General features: G+C 42.6%; 3 protein-coding genes across 5 annotated transcripts; 2 read left to right on the top strand and 1 right to left on the bottom strand.

Moving 5' to 3' along the window:
* Positions 1–191: 191 nt before the first annotated feature.
* On the top strand, positions 192–23,630 carry hoxa11a (homeobox A11a). 3 transcript variants are annotated; one of them, XM_085901183.1, is made up of 4 exons: positions 192–324; positions 17,627–17,813; positions 21,744–22,516; positions 23,243–23,630. In XM_085901183.1, exons 3-4 carry the CDS (start codon positions 21,841–21,843, stop codon positions 23,473–23,475), a joined length of 909 nt encoding a protein of 302 aa, XP_085757309.1. In that variant the 5' UTR covers positions 192–324; positions 17,627–17,813; positions 21,744–21,840; the 3' UTR covers positions 23,476–23,630. The 3 variants fall into 3 exon arrangements, 2 of the variants coding, with proteins under 2 accessions (XP_085757309.1, XP_085757308.1); XM_085901182.1 differs by lacking the exon at positions 192–324 and adding an exon at positions 377–508; XR_015062970.1 differs by lacking the exons at positions 192–324; positions 21,744–22,516; positions 23,243–23,630 and adding exons at positions 377–508; positions 18,346–19,588.
* Positions 2,931–4,889, bottom strand: LOC147040794 (homeobox protein XHOX-3-like). Its single transcript, XM_085901153.1, has 3 exons — positions 4,541–4,889; positions 3,888–4,123; positions 2,931–3,464 (listed from the first exon to the last, which is right to left on the bottom strand). Exons 1-3 carry the CDS (start codon positions 4,809–4,811, stop codon positions 2,931–2,933), a joined length of 1,041 nt encoding a protein of 346 aa, XP_085757279.1. The 5' UTR covers positions 4,812–4,889.
* On the top strand, positions 11,892–13,814 carry hoxa13a (homeobox A13a). The gene is made up of 2 exons (XM_085901181.1): positions 11,892–12,621; positions 12,909–13,814. Exons 1-2 carry the CDS (start codon positions 11,955–11,957, stop codon positions 13,154–13,156), a joined length of 915 nt encoding a protein of 304 aa, XP_085757307.1. The 5' UTR covers positions 11,892–11,954; the 3' UTR covers positions 13,157–13,814.
* Positions 23,631–23,977: the final 347 nt, after the last annotated feature.

A 23,977-nucleotide genomic window follows, 5' to 3' on the forward strand; every position in this document is an offset into this window, starting at 1 on the left:
TTTTTATTCACCCAAATTTACACAGGAAAAATAAAACTGTTGTAACTTGCTTTCACTCAGAGGAAATTCAGCATGCTTACCTGTAGCAAGGTACGCTGTTTATAAGCTTCAGGAAGAGACCAATGTTAACGAGCAGGGGACAAGTTTCCTTCTAAAATTAATGCACCAGTTCTTTCATGTCCTTTCATCTTGAATGGAGTTAGTATGTGTTGTTGACTACTAGAAGTTGATGTTTATGAAAATTATCATGTTAAAGCGCAATAACTGTACACCTGATAATGGATGATAATGGATGAACTCCCATACTTGAGTGGTAAAACCCAGGTAAGTTTGGTGGTTCTTAGTGCTCCTGGGTGTTGGCCCGTTTTGAGACAATATGTGCTACACGATGCAGTTTATTTATTTATTTTTTGCGGCTAAAATGCACACCATAATTTTCATGCCTACTGGGGAATATATTTTCTTATTTTTTTTCTGTTGGATAGCAGCCCGTGGACGTCGACTAAAGGTAAGAGCTGTTTTGGAACCTTGAGGAAATGTTTGTGCAGCGTTGGATTGAAAATGAATTACATATGGTGTGGCTTCTTTTCAAACTGTTGCTTGTGTCTTTTTTGGGGCGGAATTTTTGCTTCATTTGTTTTGCTTCATCGTTTGCCTTGAACTAATGATTATATTTTCTCATGTTGACGCATTTACAAAATATCCTGGTTTTGTTTGTCCTTATTTGGTCACATAAGCAGGCGATCCATGGCTGCAGCCATGCGCATGCGCCATAAATAATCTTGATAAAGACGCGGGTTAGAATGACTTTCACCCGTCCCCCGGCAACCCCCCCTTCGATTGATTTAACGTGACCCCCTCGCTTCCAAACTATATTGGAAGCCTATTTAAACAGATGAAGGTCTAAATTGTCTTGCTTGTATGCGCATTAATCTCCCATTCATCATCATTATGCTGTGATTGGGTCGCGCACGCCTCCGCCAGCCCTTTGCGTTCTACGACAAGGGCCTGTAAATTAGGATGTAAGCCAATTTAAACCAGCAGCAGCGGCAGCAGCAGCGCATCCATTTGTGTGTTTGCGTGCGCTTTAGTTTGGGACAGCTGCACTGCACCGCCCTCATTCAAATGCTTTGTGCCATATCGTGGAAGCAGTGGAGCCCTGCGCCAATTCTAAGGATGATGTGATCGTATGTTGAATTGCGCATTTTGCGTCTGTGCTGAAATAGAATATGAGATTGTTGTAGTAGGCCTCATGCACGCGTGTTTAATTGTCTTGTAATTTGCCAGCACATTTATTTGTTCTGCGTCAAAGACTTTTGTGGCGCACCTGAATGCTCAGTGTGTTGTCTTTGTATTTAATGATTATGTATTCGTTTTAAATGACCCGCGTCGCTTCCCAAGAAAACAGCCTTGATAGTTTACATAAATCTGTCTATGTGACCCGCTAGGCTTAAACGGTGTATTATTCCAAACATATGCATTTTAATCAGCGCGGTCACACTTACAAGAACTGTAGTTAATAAGACCATCAATCAAGATGGAGGTAGGAGGTAGGGGGGGGGGGGGGGGGGGTGCTTACACCACGCATGGATGCGCAACTGTCTGATTAGGAGGCACCATGCAGGAGGACGACGATCCGAGGACGTTTTGTAATTTGTGTGTATCGAGGATGAATGAAGACGTATCAGTGAATAGTGGTTTTATTTTATATATGCTGACTGACCACAACTTGGGGAAAAAATGCAGTTGTAAAGGAAAGAAAATCCCATATGTCATGATTTTTGCAGGGTCTGTATCACATATTTTAAATATTCGCGTATACCTTTTTGTGCGTTGGGTGTATTTTGTGAAGGGATGCTAAATTTTGAAATACGATAGTCAATCTAAAAAGCACTAAAGGTGCTTTCATGAGCCCCTCTTGTGGAGCTGAATAACGAATAAAAATATTAGCCTCTGTTCTAATAAAGGGGAAAAAAAGTAAAATAGTGTCCAAGTGTCTTTCGGCTTCAAATATAAATTCCGGAATAATTTTTTATGCAATCACTTCATATTAATTTGCGCAAATAAGCCCTATTTGATTGGTGCGCCATCGATCTCTTTGCACCTCCAGTTAAGTGGCTGCAAAAGGAAAATATGAAGGAGCCCTGGGACCACTTAAGTGTCATGGTCAATCTAGTCGACCCATCACGTGATATGAGGCCGCATTCTGCTCTTGACATCGACCATTTCAGAAGAAAATTATTATTGGGAGAGGGGAACAACAATATCGAGCCCCCTCCCCTTAAAAAAAAAACGGAAAATGACGAAAAGCAAACTCGTCTGCTTCATTTAGATGCCAGTTTATTACAAATTAGACGTTAAGATCCTTCAAACAGAATTTCACTTCAAAGAAAAATACATAAATATAAACGAGTGCAGCAATTATAATCAAAAGATAATTGATGTGCCGGTTCGACAATTTTTTTTTGTTTTAGATTTTTGATTGTCCACTCTCCATCTTGCGTCGTCGTCCTCCTTTGTAATCCGCTCGCTCCCCTGGCGCCTTGTTACCTTTCGGCATGCAGCAAGCATCGCCTTGCTGGTCTGTCTAATCATTAATTCCGCACTCAAAATTCACCGGCTCGGCTCCTACATATACATCACGCTGTAATTTCATGTGCACATGGCTGAGATCTGCCTCTAATGAGACGGCTCGGGCTCCTTTAACAAATCCCCCTTGTTAGAAATAGACTCTGCATGGAAGCATCATTCTCTATATGGACGTGGAAAGACGCAAAACCTAAAAAAACATTAAGGATTGAAATGTTTCAGTCGATGCATGTGTCCTAATTTATTTCAAATATGATAATTGGTGACGCAATCATTTCTTGTGCTCTGGTCCAACTATTAAATAAGAGTTAAAGGCTCCATGCTATAGGAGACTTTGCGTTTTATCTGTTGAGGGGAACCTCCTCTCGCTGGTCCACTGTCACGGATGAACCTTTGCTCAACACGGAAGGTGTAAAAGTGACAAAAGCATCAGTCCTGCTCGTTGGGGAGCAGGTGAAGTCCGAGGACGGGGCCCTGGATGACAGGCCGCCGGATGGGGCGGAGTGACAGGCCAGGCAAGCGCACGGGCTTCCCCCGGGACCGAGCCCGTGAGCCGCCGGACTCTGGTACAGGGACGGGTGCCTGAAGGCGCACAAGAGTTCCGGCCTCTGGTAGGGGTGGGACAGCATGCGGAAACTGTCCAGGGGGCGCAGGGGGTTCGGGAAAGGAGTGGCGGCGGTCGGAGTGGAGCCGGCTCCCATCCCCAGGTGCGAGTAGTAGGGCAGCGGCAGGTGGGATGGGAAGGGGTAAGGCAGGTTCCCCGTGGCCGCTGCGTGGCTCATCATGTATGTGTAGAAGGCTGGGTCCGCAGGGTGAGGCCACGTCATAGCCAGACGTTGACGCTTGTCCTTCATCCTGCGGTTTTGGAACCACACCTGCATGGGGCAGGAGACACGCCAGGTCAAATATTAACCACAAACTTATTACAGACCATAATAACCCACTTTAACTGGCTTTGTAGCCTATTTGTCTTTCTTTCTTTTTTTTTTGTTGAGCTGTCGGGATACAGGTAGGTCAAAAGAACCCAAATGGCTAAAAAGACATCATTTTCTGCTTGGGTCAATTTGACCGCTCCCTCCCAAAATATTTGGGATTATTTTGAAAAAAAAAAAAAATGTGGAAAAAATGATCCCTTTCGGCCCATAATTTTTGTTTTTTGTTTTTACCCAACTGCATGTTTTAAGAAGGCATATACATAGCACTACGTGTAATTCATTTCTTTTCCTCATGTAAAAAGAGCTGATTTTATTTTTCTGAAGTCCGGTCTACCTTTTTTGGAGGACTTCTCCTCGTCATACCTTAATAGTAGTTTCTGGTAGATTCAACGCAGCGGCCAGCTCGCATCTCCTCGGCCTGGACACATAGTTCTCTCGGTAAAATTCCTTCTCCAGCCGCGCGATCTGCTCCCGGGTGAAGGCTGTGCGGTACCGGCGAATCTGATCCGCCGAAAAGGACAGAGAATTCTGACCTTGGACGGTCTTACCCGGGTCAGAACCAGAATCACTTGGCAGACCAGGCGAATCTCCATTTCGACCTATAGTGTGACGATAATTGTAGATTGTGACATCATGTTGCGGGAAAAAAAGCAAGTTATTTACTTCTCCTATAAATGATTGTAGATTTTTTTTTTTTACGTGAAACGTCATTTATCACAATTTTGTGAGCAAAATGTAATATTGGCATCAACACACTCATTTTCGATTATGCAATCTTTTGATTTGCATAGAATATTATCTGAATCTTAGTAGTTGTTGCTTAGAATAATATATTTTTTTTTTTAAAACTTTCACCAGAACGCAAATTATATTCGAATAACAAATGACATTGGTATTTTTTCTGCATCCGAGCAGTATAGAACATTTTTAACTAAAGTATTTTGAAATTGTCTCGATGATCTGGATCGATTTTGACATCTTTACCAGCTCAACCAAAATTTGCAGCGCATCCCTACCTTTATAGTCCATACTTTCAGGCGTGCAGCTCACGTCGATTTCCTCGTAGAAGTCCGACTCTGTGTCCGAGCTGCTGCCGTCTTTGTGGGCCCCATCGCCCCGATGCCTGTCCCCCATGTCCGCGCACAAATTCCTGCGCGCGATCTCCTCCATCACCGCTTCCGTCAAGCAGCCTCTGCGGTCCGGCTTGCCGGGGCTTCCGGCCGCCAAAGCCGGGGTGCTCTTGCGCGTCTGAGCCTCCTGGGCCAGCATCTCCTCTCGGCTCTCCATCCCGCGTGCACGCCCCAGATCCAGCAAAGATGTAACGTTTGTTAGGTGTGTGGGGCGAGTGTGGGATGGCCGATGTGGTGGCGTTTTGTGGGCTGAGTCTGGAAGAGGAGGAGGAGGAGGAGAAGAGGCTCTTGGTCAAAGTGGGGATGCAATCCGCTCTGACCCTGAGAGAAGAGTGTGGAGCAGGAGCTCTGGGAGGGATCACAATTACCTCGCCCCCTCCTTAGCTCTCAGTCTGTAGGATACCCCGTGACGTCACGGATTGATTGTACATTTGAACGGAAGGCGCAATGGTGCGGGTGCATCGTAACGAAGTTTTCTTAGTGTCTGCAGTACTTGAATGTTTTCTGAAGAAGTATTACTTTTGCACCCTCATTTGAAAATGGATATCATTTTTGCTCCTATATTTGAATTAAATAGGTTGAAGAAGTTGCTTTTGAGAGACATCACAAAAATTAGGTCAACAGTGTTTTTTTTATTATTTATAAATCATAAGTCTCTCGTCATTTTATAACCCCCCCAACTGCAATCACACCAAGCACATCCCTCTCATGTCGTCTGCAGCCCCCCCCCCCCCCCCCCCCCATTACCTTAAGTGGAGTCAAGTAAAGTCCTTAAAGGTCAAGTCTTGGGGTCAGTTTAGATAAGAGAGCCTTTGACATTGAAGTCTTTAAACGCTAAGAGCCAAGTCAGGAAACATAACGGTAGAAAAATATCCTGCTGCTTTCAGTTTGAAAGCTCATGTTGTTACTTTGACAGTATAGTCAATTATAAAGACAAGGCATGTTTTTTTTCTGTTTGATGCTATTGTGGTATTCCTAAAACACTTCAAAACAATAATTATAATCATTGTGTGTCTATGATTGAAATAAAAGTCCATCAGGCATGTTGTATGCATTTTGGAGTCAAATTCAAAATACATGCACATTCCAAAGAATTTCCCTTTGAGAGCAGGTCCAATGCTCTCAACGCCGCTTCCGACTCGAGTCGATTTGCTTGGACAGCTGCAAGGCATGGTGGGATTTGCGTGGCGCTGATGTTGGTCGTGCATGGGGCGGGGTCGTGTCGCCAAGGACTTGGGGAGGGAAACTTCAAACTGCAGCAGGCTCTGCTGTCCTTGTGCGCCCTCAACTGGCTGATTGTGGGAATGACGCGAGTGGGTACCCTCCCTTCCCCCTTGCCTGCCTGCTTTTCTGCTTGCTGAGAACTGAGGGGAAATTCCTTTGGTTTTTCTTTCCCCCCAACTCTTTCATCCGGCCCGGATGAAGAGAGACAGAACATCTCGCTTTTCTCGTTCTCCTCTCTTGCTGTCATATTTGAGCAGTAATATGTGAAGAATGAGGCACATTATGAACGTCAGCATTGTCAGGGACAAAAAAAAAAGCTGCACTCAAATAGTAATTCAATGAAAATAAATTGCACAAATTGTAATTAGATGGGAAAAATACATCTAAAAGAATAAATACAGATATATTTTACTTTAATGTAAATGCAACTGAACTGTATTTTTCAAATTAATGTAATTTGAAGATTTTAACATTGACATTAAATATAGGACAAATAGCGATACTAAATATTGATTGATTGAATGAATATTATTATTTTTTTAAGTTTGAAAAGCACTGATCAGCACTTACTGTTTTTTTATTATTATTTTGGGGGGTTAAAGCCACTGTAGTGATGTGTATTACGCACAGTCAAACTCAATAGAGAAGTGTATTCTTTTTTTAAATAGACAATGCTCGTTTTTTTAATGACAATATCGGAAATGTCATTGATGTCATCTAGTTTGAGTTTAGTAATGTGTTTAAATCGTTGCTCTCGTCTGGCCCAATAACCAAAATATCAGAAACAGCTCTGTGTTTTCAACTAGAAATTCCAAAATACATAGCTAGGTTAAGTCATAGCTTTCTTCATCAATGTAAATACAGCAATTTTCAAATCCAGCTCTCAGATTGGCTCACGTCTCCAGCACGATTTGCATTATGCATACGTTTTTTTTTTTTTTTTAATATATTTGTTCATTATGTCATTGGAGTGAGCGCTTTAAAAGATGCTGCCGTTTTGCGTTCTTTGAATGATCTATTGCAAAGGTTGTTTTTGTGCTACTTGACGTTATGCAATGTCTTGGCCAGGGTAGATGAGATCTTGTGATCCTTCAGAGATAACGCTCGCTCGAGAGCCTTTTGTGCAACCGTCATGACCTTGCGTGCTTTACAGTAGTGTCACTTATATTGTGTGTGCTTAAGATAATAGGAGGACAGCGGAAAAGGGTTCGGACGCTTTGCTGGCGGAAAGGATGAAAACATACACACGCAGAACGCATGCAAAAAAATAAAGAAATACAGAGTTATAAATACTTCGTTACTGTAGTTTATGTTCTAGTGCTGAGTATTTGTTTTGTTACTTGTATTCCCACTTGAAAAATTAATGACTGTACTTTGCCTTAGTTTGTTAAAATAGGCTTGTTGACATTTTTAGAGTGCACGGATGAAGACTCCATGTCATAAAAAAGGCCTAATTAATGGCTGAGTTTTGATGGAATTATATTTTGGATCTTATAAAAGAAAAAGAAATAGGAGCAGTGGTAATATGATGGAATGTGATTTAAGGAGGGAACATTAAAGATGACCGCACCACGTAAAAATTTTTTGGGGTACAATATTAATGGTAACTGCGTTGCCGCGAGTAAACCTAAAGTTCTGACATTCAAAATGTTAAATCTTAAAAAAAAAATCAACACATAGAATAAAGTGTATTTTTCAACGTATCGTGAGATAATTTATTTGTATGTACATTTATTTTAGTCAGTACATAACTTTAGAATGCAAATAGTTTTGATAGCGTAAAAGTCGAGCCAAGGCAGTAGCTGCAATGCAATTTGCTTTCGGCACGAGTGCTACATCGAAATTGAAATAGGCAACAAATATTTGAGTACATTTCACATGATTTACTTGAATAAGTTATATCTGTGATCCTATCAGTCTTTTTTTCCCCTAAAATATCCATATTTGTACTTTTGCCTTCTCGAGTGGGCCCAACTTTGTGACGTGGAGCAGAATACTATTCTGACTTCTTTGCTGGGGGGGCTTAAGGGAGGGGGGTTGCTAATGCACCCCTCACTTTTATGAGGCAGCATGCAGGCAGCCCAACTTGAACTTGACCATGGAGTCTGCGCAGTACGCGTGGAATCCAAACGCGCGGATCTTCCAGATTTTTCAATTGCGCACATGTTTTGATGCATTGCTATAGCAGACGAGCTTCTGAACCTGGCTGCAAATAAAACGATTGTTTGCCCCTCCCGTTTCGCTCTTGCTCTCCCTCGCTTCAGTTTGGCCTTGAAACGGGATGACGCATGCAGATTTAACTCGTTGACCTTGGAGCCAAACTCGTCCCGGTGCTGGAAAGCGATTGTCTCATCCCTGCACCGACGACCTGCTCCAACGTTGTTGTGCGTGCTTTTAAGCCAGTTTGGAATTGGAAATTGGGGTCGTGGAATAAAATGGGCCAAGATCAGTAGCTGGGTAACATGCCAGGTGCAAAGCTTTAACGTTTCACAAGAGTCCAGCTTCTTTAGACTGGCATCTTTAGAGAAAGCTGATATTTACAAGTCTCTCTGCTTGCAAACGTGTTTCTCATTTTAGAGCCTCGCCATTACTACTCTCCATCTTAGGTCTACTGAATGTTTGCTAAAACATACAGGCAGTGTTATTATAAAAAATAATATAACAAAACTCCATGTTCCATTAAAAAAAAAAAAAAAAAAACAAGGGGCCGCTATGTATGTAAAGGTAATGACGTCACGACGGCAAACATGCGACTTGAATGATAGCAACGCCTTTTGGAAATTAAAAATGTTCTACGCTAATGAAAAAGCAAAACGGCACCATCAATCTGTTGAAAGATCAGAAATGGCAAATTTCACAAATAGAGGGAGCAAAATGTTTATTTAAGGTCCTCGAAATTCAACAGAAGTCATTCGGATGTATGCAAGGCCAGAATTTTGCCTCTCTGATTTGTCTTATTCATATTTTGTGGGACTGCTGCACTTTTCATCAAATTTAAGAGATTTGTCATAAGTTTTATTCCACTTGCAGGGCGTTCCAGTTTTGAGTTTGCGATATTTTAAAAGCACCCACTTTTCCCCCAAACCAGAGACTATATTGATGATTATAGCTGCATGGATCTGGAGTTACACTGTACATATTTTTTGTCGGTGTTGATGTAGCGCCAAAGAGATTTAAAATTGACATTCCATTTTCGAAGCACGTAATGAACGCTAATGTGACTGTTTGGACAGGCGTGGAAATACTGCCCGAGGAGGTAATCCTCAAATATTCACATGTGGTTTGTTACTTTGACCACACAAAAAACCCAACACTTTTTATTATTTCAACATTTTCTGTCGACGCAGCAGACGTCACAAACATTTTCTGCACCATCTTCCAATTCTAGGGTTATGCAATTGTCGACATCTTCACCCATTTTCCATGAGAAAGATGACTTTCTATTTTTTGTTTTGCACGTAATTTAATCTAATGAATGTGCAGCCTCTTGTTTTACGCATGGTGGCCAATATCAGCTGCAAGTATCATAGCGACTAAAAAAGGCCTTTTGTTGAAGCTATAGGCTTAATATATCAATTCTGTATTATTAGTTGGAATAGTGGAAGTCTGAGATGAACTTGCGTGCTTGTATTTGGCGGGTCCCGCGGTGTGTTTTTGTATACGTGCACCCCTGCTGTAAACGCGTGTGCGCATTGTGAGGGGGTCTTGGGTCTGGACGAGCCACGTGCATGCGTCCACTTGCCGTGGACGCATTGTTGTGAACTGCATTTGAAAAGCATTGCATTCAATTACTAGCAGTCATGAAATTGCCAAATCTTAGCAATGTGCAACAAGTTGGAATGATTAGATACGGTTTCTACTGTCCCTCAATCAATATTGTTTTCTTAACGTTAAGACACGTCGAAGCGTTTATATCAGGTTATCTTGCAAGCGCACTGTAATGAATGACGTCAAATTCCGCGTTTGGGATTAAATATGGCACCAAACCAATTTCATACACAGTACATGATTTGTTTATTTGGCGTGTGCAAATGATCTAAATCACGTGTAGAATTTCAACATTAAAAATGAGATTTTGTGCTTTATGAAGTCAATTTTCAGACTATGATATGTGCGCCTTTGAGCAAAAATACAATCGAGCTTTTTCCGACACAACTTGACCCATTTTAGTCACTCTAATGTAAACAAGATCTTCCTAATAAGTGCAGTTATAGCTTTTCAAAGGGGGGAAAAGCACGAGAGATTCTATTATAACTTTAAAATATAAACAAATCCACTGAGTAGCTTTTTAAGGAGATTGCATCATCTATTCAGAGTACGGAAGACTTAAATATCATTAATTGTGATTATTTGAGCACTGGTTTTATGATCCGGTTTAGAATGAGAAAATATTTTTCATCATAGAAATTTTGTAAACACGTAGAAAACATACGTGATTGTTCGCGTACTTGCTAGTCACTGACTACAATCTTTTACATGAACAGCTTTGTCCAAAAAAGGTACAAAAATCTTAGGTTGGACTAAAAAAAAAAATAAAAAAAATCTGGGATGAGTAAAAGCGTCAGAACCAACAGACGAAGAGCCATCGGTCGTAAAGAGACCAGACACACATTGAAACGACGCGTTTACCCCTTCCCTTCTTTGCAGAGTTCCCACCATTGTCACACGTATTTGCCAAAAAACACCCCTAAAACATCTCTAAATAATCAACACAAAATTCTTCGAATCCTACCACAGCGTATAGAAAAGTGCACTTGGCTCAAACGCCGCGCTGAGAGATTGGACGAGTAGTTGAGAACGAGCGCGAGCTGGTGCAAAAAAACAAAATGATAGTAAAAGTTAATGTCCTCCAATAGCTTTCATTGGCACAGGGATTCTCACCCTTCTTCCGTTCTTTTCAAGCAGCTCAGACACTCCCTTCAAAGCCTCAATGGCCCTCAGCCCGACGGCGAGACAGCAACTTTCAACTTGACCTTGGCCTCCAGCGGTGTCCACCCCCCTCCCCTTAATTAGCCCGAGTCACAATAGCCCCCCTAGGATCATAATAGTCTGCTATTTACATGTTGTTGGCGTCTGAAAACGGATTTTTCCATCTATTTCAAGGGCGGCCATGTTAAGGAAAAATACGCACTGATGCGTGCGTAAAAACGAGCAATGTAACCCCGCTTTAAAAAAAAAAAAACGTTTATAGTAACACACACTTTACTGTCTATAGATGGCAAAGTGTGTAACTATAAATATCAAAGTATTATTATACAATACGTGTGGTCCATATGGGAAAAAACGCAAGGTATTCGTGTGTGTGGATGTGCGGTTTGAATATACTTTTTAAAAAAATATATCATTCAAGATTCTGTTTCGTAACACAGCAACAATTAATTAACGCTTTTGAACCATGCACTTATTCCGGTTGGTCATGCGTTGGAAAAAAACAATGCATGCCAAGTGTGCATGGATGTGTAAATGTGTGCGTAATGGAGCATGCGCCTTGAATTTACTTGATAGTTACTCCACGAATCAAGGAAATGCTCTTTTCGTGTAGTGGTATATGTGAATATACAACAGTAGCACATCTCTGCTTAAGAATGGTGCATTTAGATTTTAGGTTTTGTTTATTCACATTGGTCTATGCTCATGGGGAAAATACGTGGCATATGCGCATGCACGTAAATGTGCGTAAACGAGCTCAATATCTCCTTTTGAATGTACTTTTTGCACAATTCAAACACATGTATTAAAAAAAAATTTGATTAGGAGTGGTAAAGGCTTAGCTTTTGTGTTATTTCAGATATTGCGCAGCAACAAGATTAAGCGCAAAAGGACTAGCTCAATGTCCGGACGGCTACGGTCAAGTTGCGTCTCCGCATATTCCTCCATTTAATTATCTCAAGTGGAGATGTTTACCATCCCTCCCTTTGCACCGTGGGTCACGTGTGGCGGTGTCAACCAATGATAGCGCGACGTCGGCGCTCCGGTGCGCGTCACCGCTTTACGCTCTGGGAACCAGGATGGATCTTTTTTCACTTCGTGGGCTTTTTCGAAAAGAGCCAGAAGCTTCAATGTTGGACGCCGTGCTATGACAACGTCACTGTTGCTCCGTCCTCCTCGCTACTGGCTCGACCCGTCGGTGATGTTCCTCTACGACAACGGCGGCGGTTCTGATGAAGTGAGCAAGAACATGGAGGGCTTCGCGGGCGGTAACTTCGCAGCGAACCAGTGCAGGAATCTGATGGCACACCCGGCCTCGCTGGCACCCAGCACGGGGTACCCGTCCGGCGAGCTGCCCGCCACCGGCGTGGGCGAGCAGGGGAAGCAGTGCAGCCCCTGCTCGGCCTCCCAGAATTCCTCCAGCGCCTCCCTGCCTTACGGCTACTTCGGCAGCGGCTACTACCCGTGCAGAATGTCGCACCACGGCGGAATCAAGTCCTGCGGTGCGCAGCCCCCCTCCGCGTATGGAGAGAAATACATGGACACGTCGGTCTCCGGGGACGACTTCACTTCCCGGGCCAAGGAATTCGCCTTCTACCCCACCTATCCGTCAGGTCCCTACCAACCTGTGGCCAGTTATCTCGACGTGCCCGTGGTGCCCACCATCGGTGCGCCTTCGGAGGGCAGACATGAGCCATTACTGCCGGTGGAGAGCTACCAGCCGTGGAGCTTGGCCGCCAACGGCTGGAACAGTCAAGTTTACTGCGGCAAAGAGCAGCCTCAGTCGGGCCACATGTGGAAGTCGCCTCTTTCAGGTAAGCAACCTTGCATCAGCCTTTTTCTTTTCTTTTCTTTTCCCTGTACCGGCAAGCTGATTATCATTTGACTTTTCTATCTGAGGGTTTTGATGTCAAATGTTGATTTTTGCAGAGAAAACGTTGGCAATTTAGTCAATTGAAATGATTTAATTTCGAATGGCTTTAGTGTTACATTTGTGTATAATTGCTTTTAATTCCACATTTATTCTCAATTCAATTCTCCATGCACAAATGGTGTTTTGCTGTGCACGTTCCACTTGTTGACGCTCCGTCCGTCCACACAGACGCGGTGTCCCACGCAGGCGGCGACCCCAGCTCGTACAGGCGTGGGAGGAAGAAGCGCGTCCCGTACACAAAGGTGCAACTGAAGGAACTGGAGCGGGAATACGCTGCCAATAAATTTATCACCAAGGACAAACGGAGGAGGATATCTGCCCAGACCAATCTGTCCGAACGGCAGGTTACGATTTGGTTTCAGAACAGACGCGTTAAGGAGAAGAAGGTTGTCAACAAATTAAAACCTCTCAGCTAGTCCCACTACCCTTTCTCGACATATTCACACAACGATAACACACACACACTGGACTGGATTGGAACAGCAATCATTTGTTGGCTGATGACTTCCTGGAGCTTTTTGGAACAAAAAAAATATGAATAATAATACCTGCCACGTTGTTGTCCAAGGAGGAGAAAAATCAAACGTGGAACTGCCATTTTTGTGACATTTTGCTCACTCTCTCGCAGATTGGTGCACAACGAGCTTTCACCTTTTTATCTGCAACTTTTAACGAGAGTGATAAATCCGAATATCCACGTGAAACGACGCTATTTCGGATTTGGACCTTGGGAATGTTAAATATTAATCTTCATGGCTTTTTCTTCTTTTTTGATCTTACTCACATGTTTAGCTTGTAGTGCTTGTTGGAACGCGCGTCATCGTTCTTGTTCATCTTCATGGTGCACTTCTCGAATGCTCAGATAATCTTGCGGGATTTGTGTGTGCGTGTTGATATCGTGCATATAGCTTTTCATAATGTGTGACTTTTTATGTGGTTGTGTATATAAAGGAAATTCTAGCATGATGTCAAGCGTATGTGTGTGTCCGTGCCAATAAAGTATGTATTTGGGATATGCCTCCAATATTGTTGAAATCAGAGTCTTTTATGTCTAGAAATAAATAGTCGATTCTGATGAGATTTTTCACACGAATGTTTTTTTTCCCCTCCATTGGAATATTCCTGCATTATTTTTTTATCTCCTGGTCAACAATGTCCTTGCAACTTCACCTTGAACGTGACCGTGTCTTGACTTTAATACTTTGGAATTGCTTGCAATCGTAATGAAATGCTTATATGGACAAATATAAATAATTTAAATGTGTTGGAAATGTGTGAAGTAAACATCGATTACCAAGAAAGCTTAGTAAGTAAACAGCGGATTTGTGTGCAAATGTAGATAAACACTGCCATCTAGCGACCATTTTGTGACTAACGCCATGATTGAAATCACCATTTTGTGACCAACACCATGATTGAAATCATCGCCGACGGCCATAACATGACATTACGTGCGTCTAATATCTCATTTTATGTTGCCTATCAAAATGCACTATTTGATGCATTATCAATTATAATATGCAAATGTGGTGAGGATGTAGGAATGTATAGTAAAATTTTGGATTAATGGGAATAATCCAACCCGCATGCTTTACCTGATTATTTACGGTTAAAACAAATACCAATGCATTGGAAGTCCAGGGTTTTTATTTCTCTCGTTATTGTGTTCAATTTAAGTCAAATGTATTCATTGTCACGAGAGTTGCTATTAGATACGTTTGTGTAATTTTCAGCAATATTCAGCGCACGGAAGCATTTTAAATTTCTGGATGTTTTCAGGGAATGATTTGGATAGTGCTTTTGGTGTTTAAAAATGTTAATAATTTTTTTCGTAATTTAAAACACACTGACATTTCTTTTATCCTGCTTTTTTTTTTTACCTATACTTAATTTCCATTGTACAATTGTATCCACTCGTTCTCAAATACGTCTAAGAAATAATTTATATAATTCACGGTCCTTCTCCAGACATTGTGTGATGTGTTCAATAAGTAAAATATACGTTGCATGTCAAAACGATCGTGGACTTTTAAAATTGATCTGTGTGTTGCTCTATTAAATTCGGAATATTCACGAGGAAAAAAAAAGTAACTGCACTTTTCGAGCATTATATCGTCTGAATGCGTTTCTCAATTCTTTGGTGGGTGACTAAGTACAGTTGCAAGTGAACAAGCAGCATAAACTGCTATCTTTTGCACGCACGTTTGCTTTGGCAGCAATCATCCGTGAGTCAGTGTGACTGGCAGTCAAATGACAGCGTGACTCCCCTGACAGGCTCACTCACGTATGTGATGCAAGCCGAGCTCATTTGTCGTCTATTTCAGAGCCTCTCCCCAACAATTAAAAAGTACTTGCGATTATCATGCAATGTAACTTGTCAATTTACAGATTGCTGATGACTTTTGAATTTTTATAAATGTCTGGTATTTGGCGACAAGAAATTAAGATGTAACTAGTATTGTATTTTTATTTGCTTTTGAGCGCATGTTCCAATATATAATCAGTCAGGTTTGTTTGTTGTCACAATCGAGGTCCACGCAAATAGTTGGATAGACCACAAACAAATCTGTAGTAGAAAATGGTTATTCATTTCATAATAATAAAAAAAAAGCATCATACAAATTTGGGATGGTCATGGCGCATTTGTTTGTCAACACCAACTTATTTCTCCCTTTGCGTCTTTTATCCAAATGGTTGTATGGTGAGAAAACTATTGACTATTGCAGTACACAGGAATAAATATGGAATTAATTTTACTTGGTCAAGAGGTTGCATTGAAAATAGAATTATCTGGATTTAGATAACGGTTTTAAGTAGCTGTATAGTCTAATTTAAAACACATGTAGCGCCACATGATTCGTTGTTTTGGAATCAATTGGGGGAAAAAAAAATTCAACACGATTTTTAAGTGCAGTCCAGCACAAACATGTACTTCAACTTGCGTCTGAGCATGTTTCTTTGCATATGACGTCATTTGTTCAATTGAAAACATTGATGTTTGTTTACTCTGGGAGCCATGTTACTCAACTTTATTCATGGATCTTTTAAAACAAAACAAAAAAGCAACCTGCTGAAACAATGTAGATAAATACAATTGTGCATAGCATACAATATTCTACATGCTCACAAATATCCATTCATATGAACAAAATATTGTGTTCATGCAAATATAGTGCTTTGAAATAGTAACTCTTGAAGTTGAAATCAAAACACCGCAGCAAAATAACCACTTGTGTATCGTGTCCTCTCGTGCTTGTCACTTGACGTTGCATCCGCGTGGCCGCAGCTCTCGCGTGGTGACATCACTATTCCTTGCGTCCACGCGAGACGCCGCACACCTGGACATGCGCAGTCCGTTGCCACTGCGGAAGCTGGCAAAGTGACGCTGATTGGTCGCGAGAGGCATCCGAATCCGCCCTTCTTTGCTGAGATGTAACTTGAGCTCTGGGAGCATCCCTCCCCCATGGTCACGTGTAACTTTTATGAATGGAACGCCCATCAACGTTTAAGCAGTAGCGTGCAAAACATTGGCTTCTGCTGCCATCTACAGACCAAACGTGGAGTTGCAGAGCTTGGCTTGACCTTGCATTTTAGCTTCCATGCGTCCTTTTAACTTTCCAGATTTATTTCAAATTGCTTAGCTAATTTGTAGTGTTTGTGGTGAAGGAATATGAGCACGTTTCAAAGCGTCGCCTCGGTCTTGATTTGTTCACTTGATTTAATACCCTTTTGCTATGTGCTTAATTTTAATCTACTTTAGTCGTTTTAAATGAGTTGAAATGCTTCATAAGCAAAGTGACCTCATAGCAGACCTGAGAATGAGTCAGCTGCCTCTCAGACGTGGTTGGAGCCAGACGAGGCCAACAGCAGCACGCATTGTGCTCTTTACATTGACCTTCGCTGTCTGCAAGTAATGGAAGCAAGGCCCAGGCGCGCACCCGCCCGCGCGCACACACGCACGCACGCACGCACGCACGCACAGACAAGCCCAGTCACCAATATGTGGCCCAGCCCGGCAACTCAAGGTTGGACTATAATCTCACAACCGCCCCCTACAAAATTCAGTCCAAGACCGTGACAGGTCACAAATACAACGCGTGACCGACATCACGCCAAATCCCCCATGTCCAAAATCGGCGCCTTGGATTGCAACAGCTCGAAAATCCCCCGAAGCTAAACTCGTTGGGTGTTTCCAATGAAATGTCACAATGCATTGCATAATAATCAATTGGGGATTTTACGCAGCTGCAAATGTTAATAGGGGTTCTATTCCATTATCATTGCATGCACGTTTGAATCTCTTTTTTTTTTTTTTTTGGGTGAGTCTGTAGTGCAAAGCAGTTACTTTTAAATGAGCCATTTTGTGCATTTAGTGTCTTAAAAATAAACAGCAAAATTCCGTCAAAGTATTTGCAAGTGAATGTCGCCTACATCGGGGAGGGAAACATCCAAACTTTATTTTAATTTCAGTTACGCAGGAAATTAAACACCAGATTCTGTATTCGGATTTTTAAATGGATACAAATACGAGCGACTTAAATTTAGCACTAAACGAAAATCAAAAATGTTTCGAGTAGCATCAAATGCGCATCTTATTTTTTACATGAACTAGTTTCAGAATGTGACGTAGCCTACGTCCACTTTTCGGATCACAACAACAAAAAACAATTTTCAAACCAAACGAACGCATTTCTACTTTTATTTCGCATCCATCAATTGTGCTATGTCGGCGTTTTCCCTAAATGTGAAAATGACCTGAGTGCATTCTGTGTTGAAATGCGTTTTACTGCACACATGTAAAGCAGTGTGTGAATAAATTCAGTTTCCACATGCCCCGCTCTTCATTTATTGTGGCACTAAAATCCGCTTTCTTCCCTTCTGTCTAGGTCCATTGTCCCCCGAAATGCGATCCACAGGCATAGCCGCCATTGAGGAGCTGCTGGCGTGTCCAGCCAGAGGTGCTCTCGTTGACCGTGGAGTTGCTCACTTTCCCAGCGAGGCTCTTGTGTGGTCCCGGTACTTTGCTGTCACCTGGATGGAAAGAAAGAAGTCATCAGATGCGCCTGAAATCAGGTTTTTTTTTCCTCTCTCTTTCCCTCCTTCCCATCTCATCTTTATGTCCTCGTCGTCTTTTCCGCTCCTAAATTCTAAGCTGTAAATGTTTTTGACCCTGTTACACCCAAATGGTTTTACACTCCCCGTGCAACTGCAGTCTGGTGTCAGCTCAGACTGCAAGCGTGTATCATTCAAGTTCAAAAACAAGATTTTGGTGTACAAAAAAACGCCATCACAAATGTTTCCAATTGAAATGTGTGCATATGAAGTATTTAGGGAAATCAGAAGCATTGAAATGGATTTTGAATGCGTGCGTCCTCGTTGGTTTACGCACGGCCAAACTGCTACGTTGGATATACTTTGACACCTTTTTATTCCTTCCACTTTCTTTCCAAATGTGTATCATAACACGCAGTCGGATCCCGTTGCACTTTTCTAAGTGTATTTCCCTTTTGACTTGCAGGTGTGATAGCTTTTATTTTTGTCTGCCATAAAATGAAAACAAAACCAGGCAGCAGTAAAGCTGTGTGCCTTTTTTATTCCACTGCAGGACTCGAACTACAGGAGGCTTCTTTCTGCGAGGTCTGAATGCGCCAATTGAGGCTGCTTTACAGCCCGCAGGCAGCCCTACCTGATGTGGCGTTAAACTGTACCCTCAGATCCGCTTCACAATGAATTGTTGACTCGCGGTCGCTCTAACGAGGCTTTATGGCACACGGCCGAGTTTGGTCTATTTAGATGTACACTTGTATGGCTAGGGAGGAATTAGAAAAAAAAAATGCAATTTGTTTGAATGGAAGGATGTTGAAATAGTACTTGTTAAACAACTGGTTCAACGTGTGTGGATGCGTGTCAAGGTTTTTTTTCTTCCCTTGAGGCAAATTGGGTGACAGCAAAGTAAATAGTGAATAAGGTTGAGTCTGGCTTTGTTTGATCTTCAAATCTTAACTCTGTTTCCAAATCGCAAAGTGTGTAATTGTGAGATGTGACATTATACCTAGAAAATGATTGCACTTATTTCCTTCACAAAAAACAAGATTAGAAAGTAAATACTGCATAAGTCTCCTTAAAATGATTTAATGATTTATTTTTTGTCATTGAAATTGATACACTGGGGAAAAAATGGTGTTGAATTTATTTAATTGTATTTCGTAATGTGGTTACACAAAATATAATCTGGATCTTGGTACTTTTTTTTTTAGAATAGACATAGTCTATAATCATCACAATATAGTTAATTTTAGTTTAGTCCATTTTAAAAATGTATCTGGAGCCAAGTGATTTTATTTTGTGCAACCACAAGGGCAAATAAAATTGAGTAAATTCAGCAAAAAAAGAGAAAATTTCATTGTGTGAATAGGTTTTGTGGTTTAACATTCTTTAACTTAATTCTTTCAAATATTAACATACGTTCTAAGAACGTATGACCTTAAAGTTTTAAACGTATTTAAAATGGCAAATAATACATTTTATTTAATGTGAGACATGTTGCTTACATTGGTTTACTTCCTATTTTTTCCACAAACTATATTGGACGAGAGTAGGAAAGTTTCTTTGACCTCAAAATCGTATTTGTTTTCCAGTATTCCAAATAACAAATGACATCACGCTCGATCTTAAGATGACACATGCAGTTGCCCAAAATAAATGAGCGTTGCCCTGAGCCTGAAGTCACTGGCTGACATTAAAGCACAATCTTGTGACCCAAAGCATGCGTAAATGCAAAAGCAATTAAAGGAACTTCATCTAGGGCACAGTAGGTCCTTTTGCTCTTTGTGCCTCTTTTCCCTCCCCCGAACTTGAAGTCGACCGTTCAGACAAAGCTTTGGCTTTGAGAGCTCTTCCAGTGCCAGACTGCGCTTTGCTTGCCAAAAATCACACAAGAATGATGCTCGGGCAGACTTTCATTCAAGGTTAAAGCCACTTAACTACGTTCATTTGCCTATTTTTTTTTTTTTTTTTTTTTTTGGGGGCGGCTTTTCCTAAACGCCAATCAGTCCGCGTTTGGGGCGATTTGTTGCAAGCGCATCTTACCGCTGTTTGTGTTGTTGTGTCCCTCGAGCTGCTGACTTGGGATCCGTGATAGGTGGCGACTTGCTGTCACGCTTGGCCGCTTTTGTGGTGTCTGCCTGGCTGTAGGGGGGGGAAAAAAAGAAAAAAAAAGCTCAGCAGAATAGTATAGCAGCTATAAAAACGCAGGTCTGTGCAGAGCTAGTCTTTGCTTTTCCTGTGCATCCTGTGCTCAATTAGAGCTTAAAAGCCTCTGCACACCTCGTAGAATTAGTCTGGGACTGGTTTAGAGGCGGAGCGTGTTAGTCTTAAAAGTTGCAAAAGATTTGTTTTGTTTGTGTCCCCCCCCCCCCCCCCTCCCATGCAATTTATCCAAATAAAATAAAAGCTGCAGGGCCACACGACATGTTGCTGCCTGATGGTCGAACCCACGCAAGAAAGCGAATTAGCATGTGATATTTTCAGCTTGTGTTTCACATGTGCTATCAGGGGCTCAGATGTTGGCATGGCTGGGGGGCCCCGGCCAGCCACGGCGGTCTTAATCCAAGCTCAAATCTCTCATTCAGACCATATTAGAGTCAGGTTGCACAAGCTCCAAAACGAGCTCCACGGTGGCCTCAGAGCAGCCGAATTTGCTCCGTGACAGCCCCGCCAAATAAAAAGTTGGATAACAAAGGTGCAGTCAACTACTTTCAATATTCTCAAATTATTACGCATAAGTCAACGGCGCGCACACACGTTTACCTTTTAAAGTAAAGCAGCAAGCATTTTTTTTCCCTATCACGAACCTGGGAGGAGACGCGGCTAAAATATGATTGTAGATAAAAACATCTGGAAGATGTTTTCTTGCTGGAAGAGGCACGTTTTAATAAATATGTCCAGAAAAACATGAAGAAATGGCCGCGCGTAAAAGTGGAGTGGAACAGCGTGCTGCGAGAAATGGAGCGGTTTATTCCTCCGTGTTGGAGTGAAGTAAAATACACTTGTAAGTCACGTACCATTTGAAAGAAAAGTTGGTGTCAAGAAAAGTTGGTATGTGGGCAAATGATTACACCCGCCACTCAAATATATTTGAAATGTTAGGCCCAGTCTTAAAGATTCAATTTGATCCGTTAAATAATATTGCCTCCCTTGTTTATTTTCACCTTGCCGTAGACAGTTGAAACATTAGCCGCTACTTTGAACATGACCCTGATAACCAAATGCGCACTTAGCCAAATGCTTGCTGTTGTAAAAGCACCAAATGCTGATGACTAAGACAATTCCAAACGCAGACTTGGGAGATAAGCTTGACCGTCTCCTTCCTCCAATTCACGCCGACTTGCGCACAATCGTGCTTTTTTTTCCCTTTCTTTTGCGTCATTTGAATCATGCATGTGTACGGAAAGTCGAATATACACTCTTAAAACTGCTGGGTTAAAAATTGGACCGACCCGGGAAGTTGGCTCCATTTAACCCAAACGTTTGTGCGCCATTTTTTTGTTTTCCTGCGTCGGTTCAATTTTTAACCCAAATTGGGTTATTTTTAACCCAGCAATTTTAAGGCGATATAAAAAGCAATTGCGTATATTTGGTGGAGGCGAACCACCTTATGTTGTGATATTTTCTGACGTTATTACAAATTATTGAGCAGAAATAGATGCAATCGCAAACAAAGTCGTGAAGGAATGATGGTGGTTTTTTTTTGCTTGCTCTGATTTGTTGCAATTTCAAAGAATTCATTCCCAGTCCAACATGGCGATAAACTATCAATGTCAAGCTTAACACACACACACGCGGCGTGCGCACGCCCCGCGGCGTGCGCGCACGCACACACTGAAAATCTGTCAATTTCTTGCCGCGTGGTCACGTGACTCCCGCCTCCGTGGAGTGGATGGCGATGGCTCTCCACGTCAGCTTTACGTCTCCAAATTTCTGTCTCGCGGACCTGCTTGAAAGAGGCGAGAAAGCAAGGGACTTCAGAACCATGCTCAAGGCGGGTGTCGAGGAATCCAAGGCCAGCGTCGAGGCGTAGAACCCGGGTTCCGACGATACCATGATGGATTTTGACGAGCGGGTCCCTGTCGGCTCCAACATGTATTTACCCAGCTGCACCTACTACGTGTCAGCGGGAACCGAATTCTCCGCGCTGCCCTCCTTTTTATCCCAGAGTCCTTCCACCCGGCCCATGACCTATTCGTACTCCTCAAACCTCCCGCAGGTCCAGCCTGTCAGGGAGGTGACATTTAGGGAGTACGCCGCCATCGACGCGTCAAGTAAATGGCCGCACCGGGGCAATTTGACGCAGTGCTACCCGGGCACCGAAGACATGGTGCACCGGGACTGTCTGTCGGCGCAGACGGAGCTTTTCGGCAAAAGCAGCCCCGCGGCTGCAGCCGCCGCTGCCGCCGCCTACCACCATCACCACCACCATCACGGAGCCGCCGGCTCCTCCAATTTCTATGGCAATGTGGGCAGAAACGGCGTCCTCCCGCAAGCTTTCGATCAGTTTTACGAGACGGCGTACGGCACGGCGTCGGAGAGCCCCTCCGCCAATGGCTACTCCGCGGATAAAACGCACAGCAAGCAAGCCGCCTCTGCCCCGGACGACTCGGGTTCGGGCTCCTCTGGCTGCCGGGACGCCGAAGCCAAGGAGCCCCGGGAAGACACAAGCAGCCCGGAGCTGTCTTCCGGCAACAATGAGGAGAAATCCAGCAGCAGTGGCAGCAGCAGTAAGTATTGCATCTTTTCAAGTCGCCTCCTTGCTTATGACAGAAACTTTGCGCGCCGCTGTTAAAATTTTTATATGCTGTTTTATAAGCATATAATGTTTATAGAGAGCCCGCGTGGACCCCCCCTCCCCTTCTCTTCCAGCAACAAAACTTTGGTCAAAACTGCGCCTTGACGTTCTTGCTATTGAAAATGACCATGAGGAGGATTTTCTTTTTTTTAATTACCACAAATTAAGCCTGCATGAGTCGAATAGTGAAACATGCTTGCAAAACAATAACCTAGACAGCTTTGAATTTGTTTTGTGAGGGCGGTGCCTTAGTCTGACTGTCAAGTCCTACGAGTTTTTACTTTAGCATGTCACCTCATCTTACCCCGGGATAGTTGGTGAATCGTCTTTTTAAAAAAAGGCTGCACCCATGCACTCTCCATAGTCGCTAGTGGAGTAAATTTAGCCCGCTGCCTCCCCTGCTGGAAAAGGTCAAAGCCAACCTGCACCGACTGTTTTGACTCAACTGGGGGAATGTTATTGGTGACATATGCGAGGGAATATCTTCACTGTTGATTTTAATGTCTTGACGCAATTATTGTCTGCTTTCCATGTAACGAGCGAACTGGAGGTGTGGGGGTGGAATCATCATAATATAACATTAACTTTACTGGTTTTGGTGTGTGGTATTATAACCAAGCCTGTCTCTCTCTGTTTTTTTTGTTGTCCGCCTCCCTAGATGGACAGAGAACTCGCAAGAAGAGATGCCCTTATTCCAAATATCAGATCAGAGAACTTGAGCGAGAATTCTTTTTCAGTGTGTACATTAACAAGGAGAAGCGGCTGCAGTTGTCTCGGATGCTCAACCTCACCGACCGCCAAGTCAAGATCTGGTTTCAGAACCGGCGCATGAAGGAGAAGAAGTTGAACAGAGACAGATTGCAATATTATACATCCAACCCTCTGCTCTAGTAAGCGAGCGACTTATTTGGACCCTAGTGCGGGCGACCCGCCTGCCCGCCACCCAACGCCATGATTCTCTCAGGCTGCGGTTGTTGTCGTGCAACGCCACAATGGCCGCCAAAACAACAGTGGTGCATTTCAAGTTCGCGGACAAGCACCCGAATGGCCGGACAAAAAAAAAAAAAAAAAAAAAAAAAAAGCGAGCTTGAAGGAAGACGTTTGGCCTCATGGACGTTTATTGTGCTATATAACGAGCTCTTATTTTGGATTTGTGACTCTAATTGCGCGCAATGAACGCCCGCCTCACGCAATAGTGTGATTCACGCGTCCTCTTTCATTTTTTGATTTTCAGTTTTTACTCTGACTGAACAAGTGTATTTTGTTATCAAAATGTAATTAGATTTTTTTTAAATATGCAATCGCAAAATGGAAGTCTTGTTTAATTCAGTGAATCAATACAACATTGGTGTGACCAAATAGCGTCCAACGAATAAGAATGTAATTTTTCTTT

Source organism: Syngnathus leptorhynchus, chromosome 20 (genome assembly GCF_054491065.1).
Source record: "Syngnathus leptorhynchus isolate UIUO chromosome 20, UIUO_Slep, whole genome shotgun sequence".
Lineage (NCBI taxonomy): Eukaryota > Metazoa > Chordata > Actinopteri > Syngnathiformes > Syngnathidae > Syngnathus > Syngnathus leptorhynchus.

Excerpts from the sequence above, each read along its gene's own strand:
- LOC147040794 (XM_085901153.1), bottom strand. The coding sequence starts at position 4,811 with ATGGAGAGCCGAGAGGAGATGCTGGCCCAGGAGGCTCAGACGCGCAAG. Across the intron at positions 4,124-4,540 it reads TGAAAGTATGGACTATAAAG|GTCGAAATGGAGATTCGCCT; the intron begins GTAGGGATGCGC and ends GTCACACTATAG. Across the intron at positions 3,465-3,887 it reads TACCAGAAACTACTATTAAG|GTGTGGTTCCAAAACCGCAG; the intron begins GTATGACGAGGA and ends TGCCCCATGCAG.
- hoxa13a (XM_085901181.1), top strand. The coding sequence starts at position 11,955 with ATGACAACGTCACTGTTGCTCCGTCCTCCTCGCTACTGGCTCGACCCG. Across the intron at positions 12,622-12,908 it reads GTGGAAGTCGCCTCTTTCAG|ACGCGGTGTCCCACGCAGGC; the intron begins GTAAGCAACCTT and ends CCGTCCACACAG.
- hoxa11a (XM_085901183.1), top strand. The coding sequence starts at position 21,841 with ATGATGGATTTTGACGAGCGGGTCCCTGTCGGCTCCAACATGTATTTA. Across the intron at positions 22,517-23,242 it reads CAGCAGCAGTGGCAGCAGCA|ATGGACAGAGAACTCGCAAG; the intron begins GTAAGTATTGCA and ends CCGCCTCCCTAG.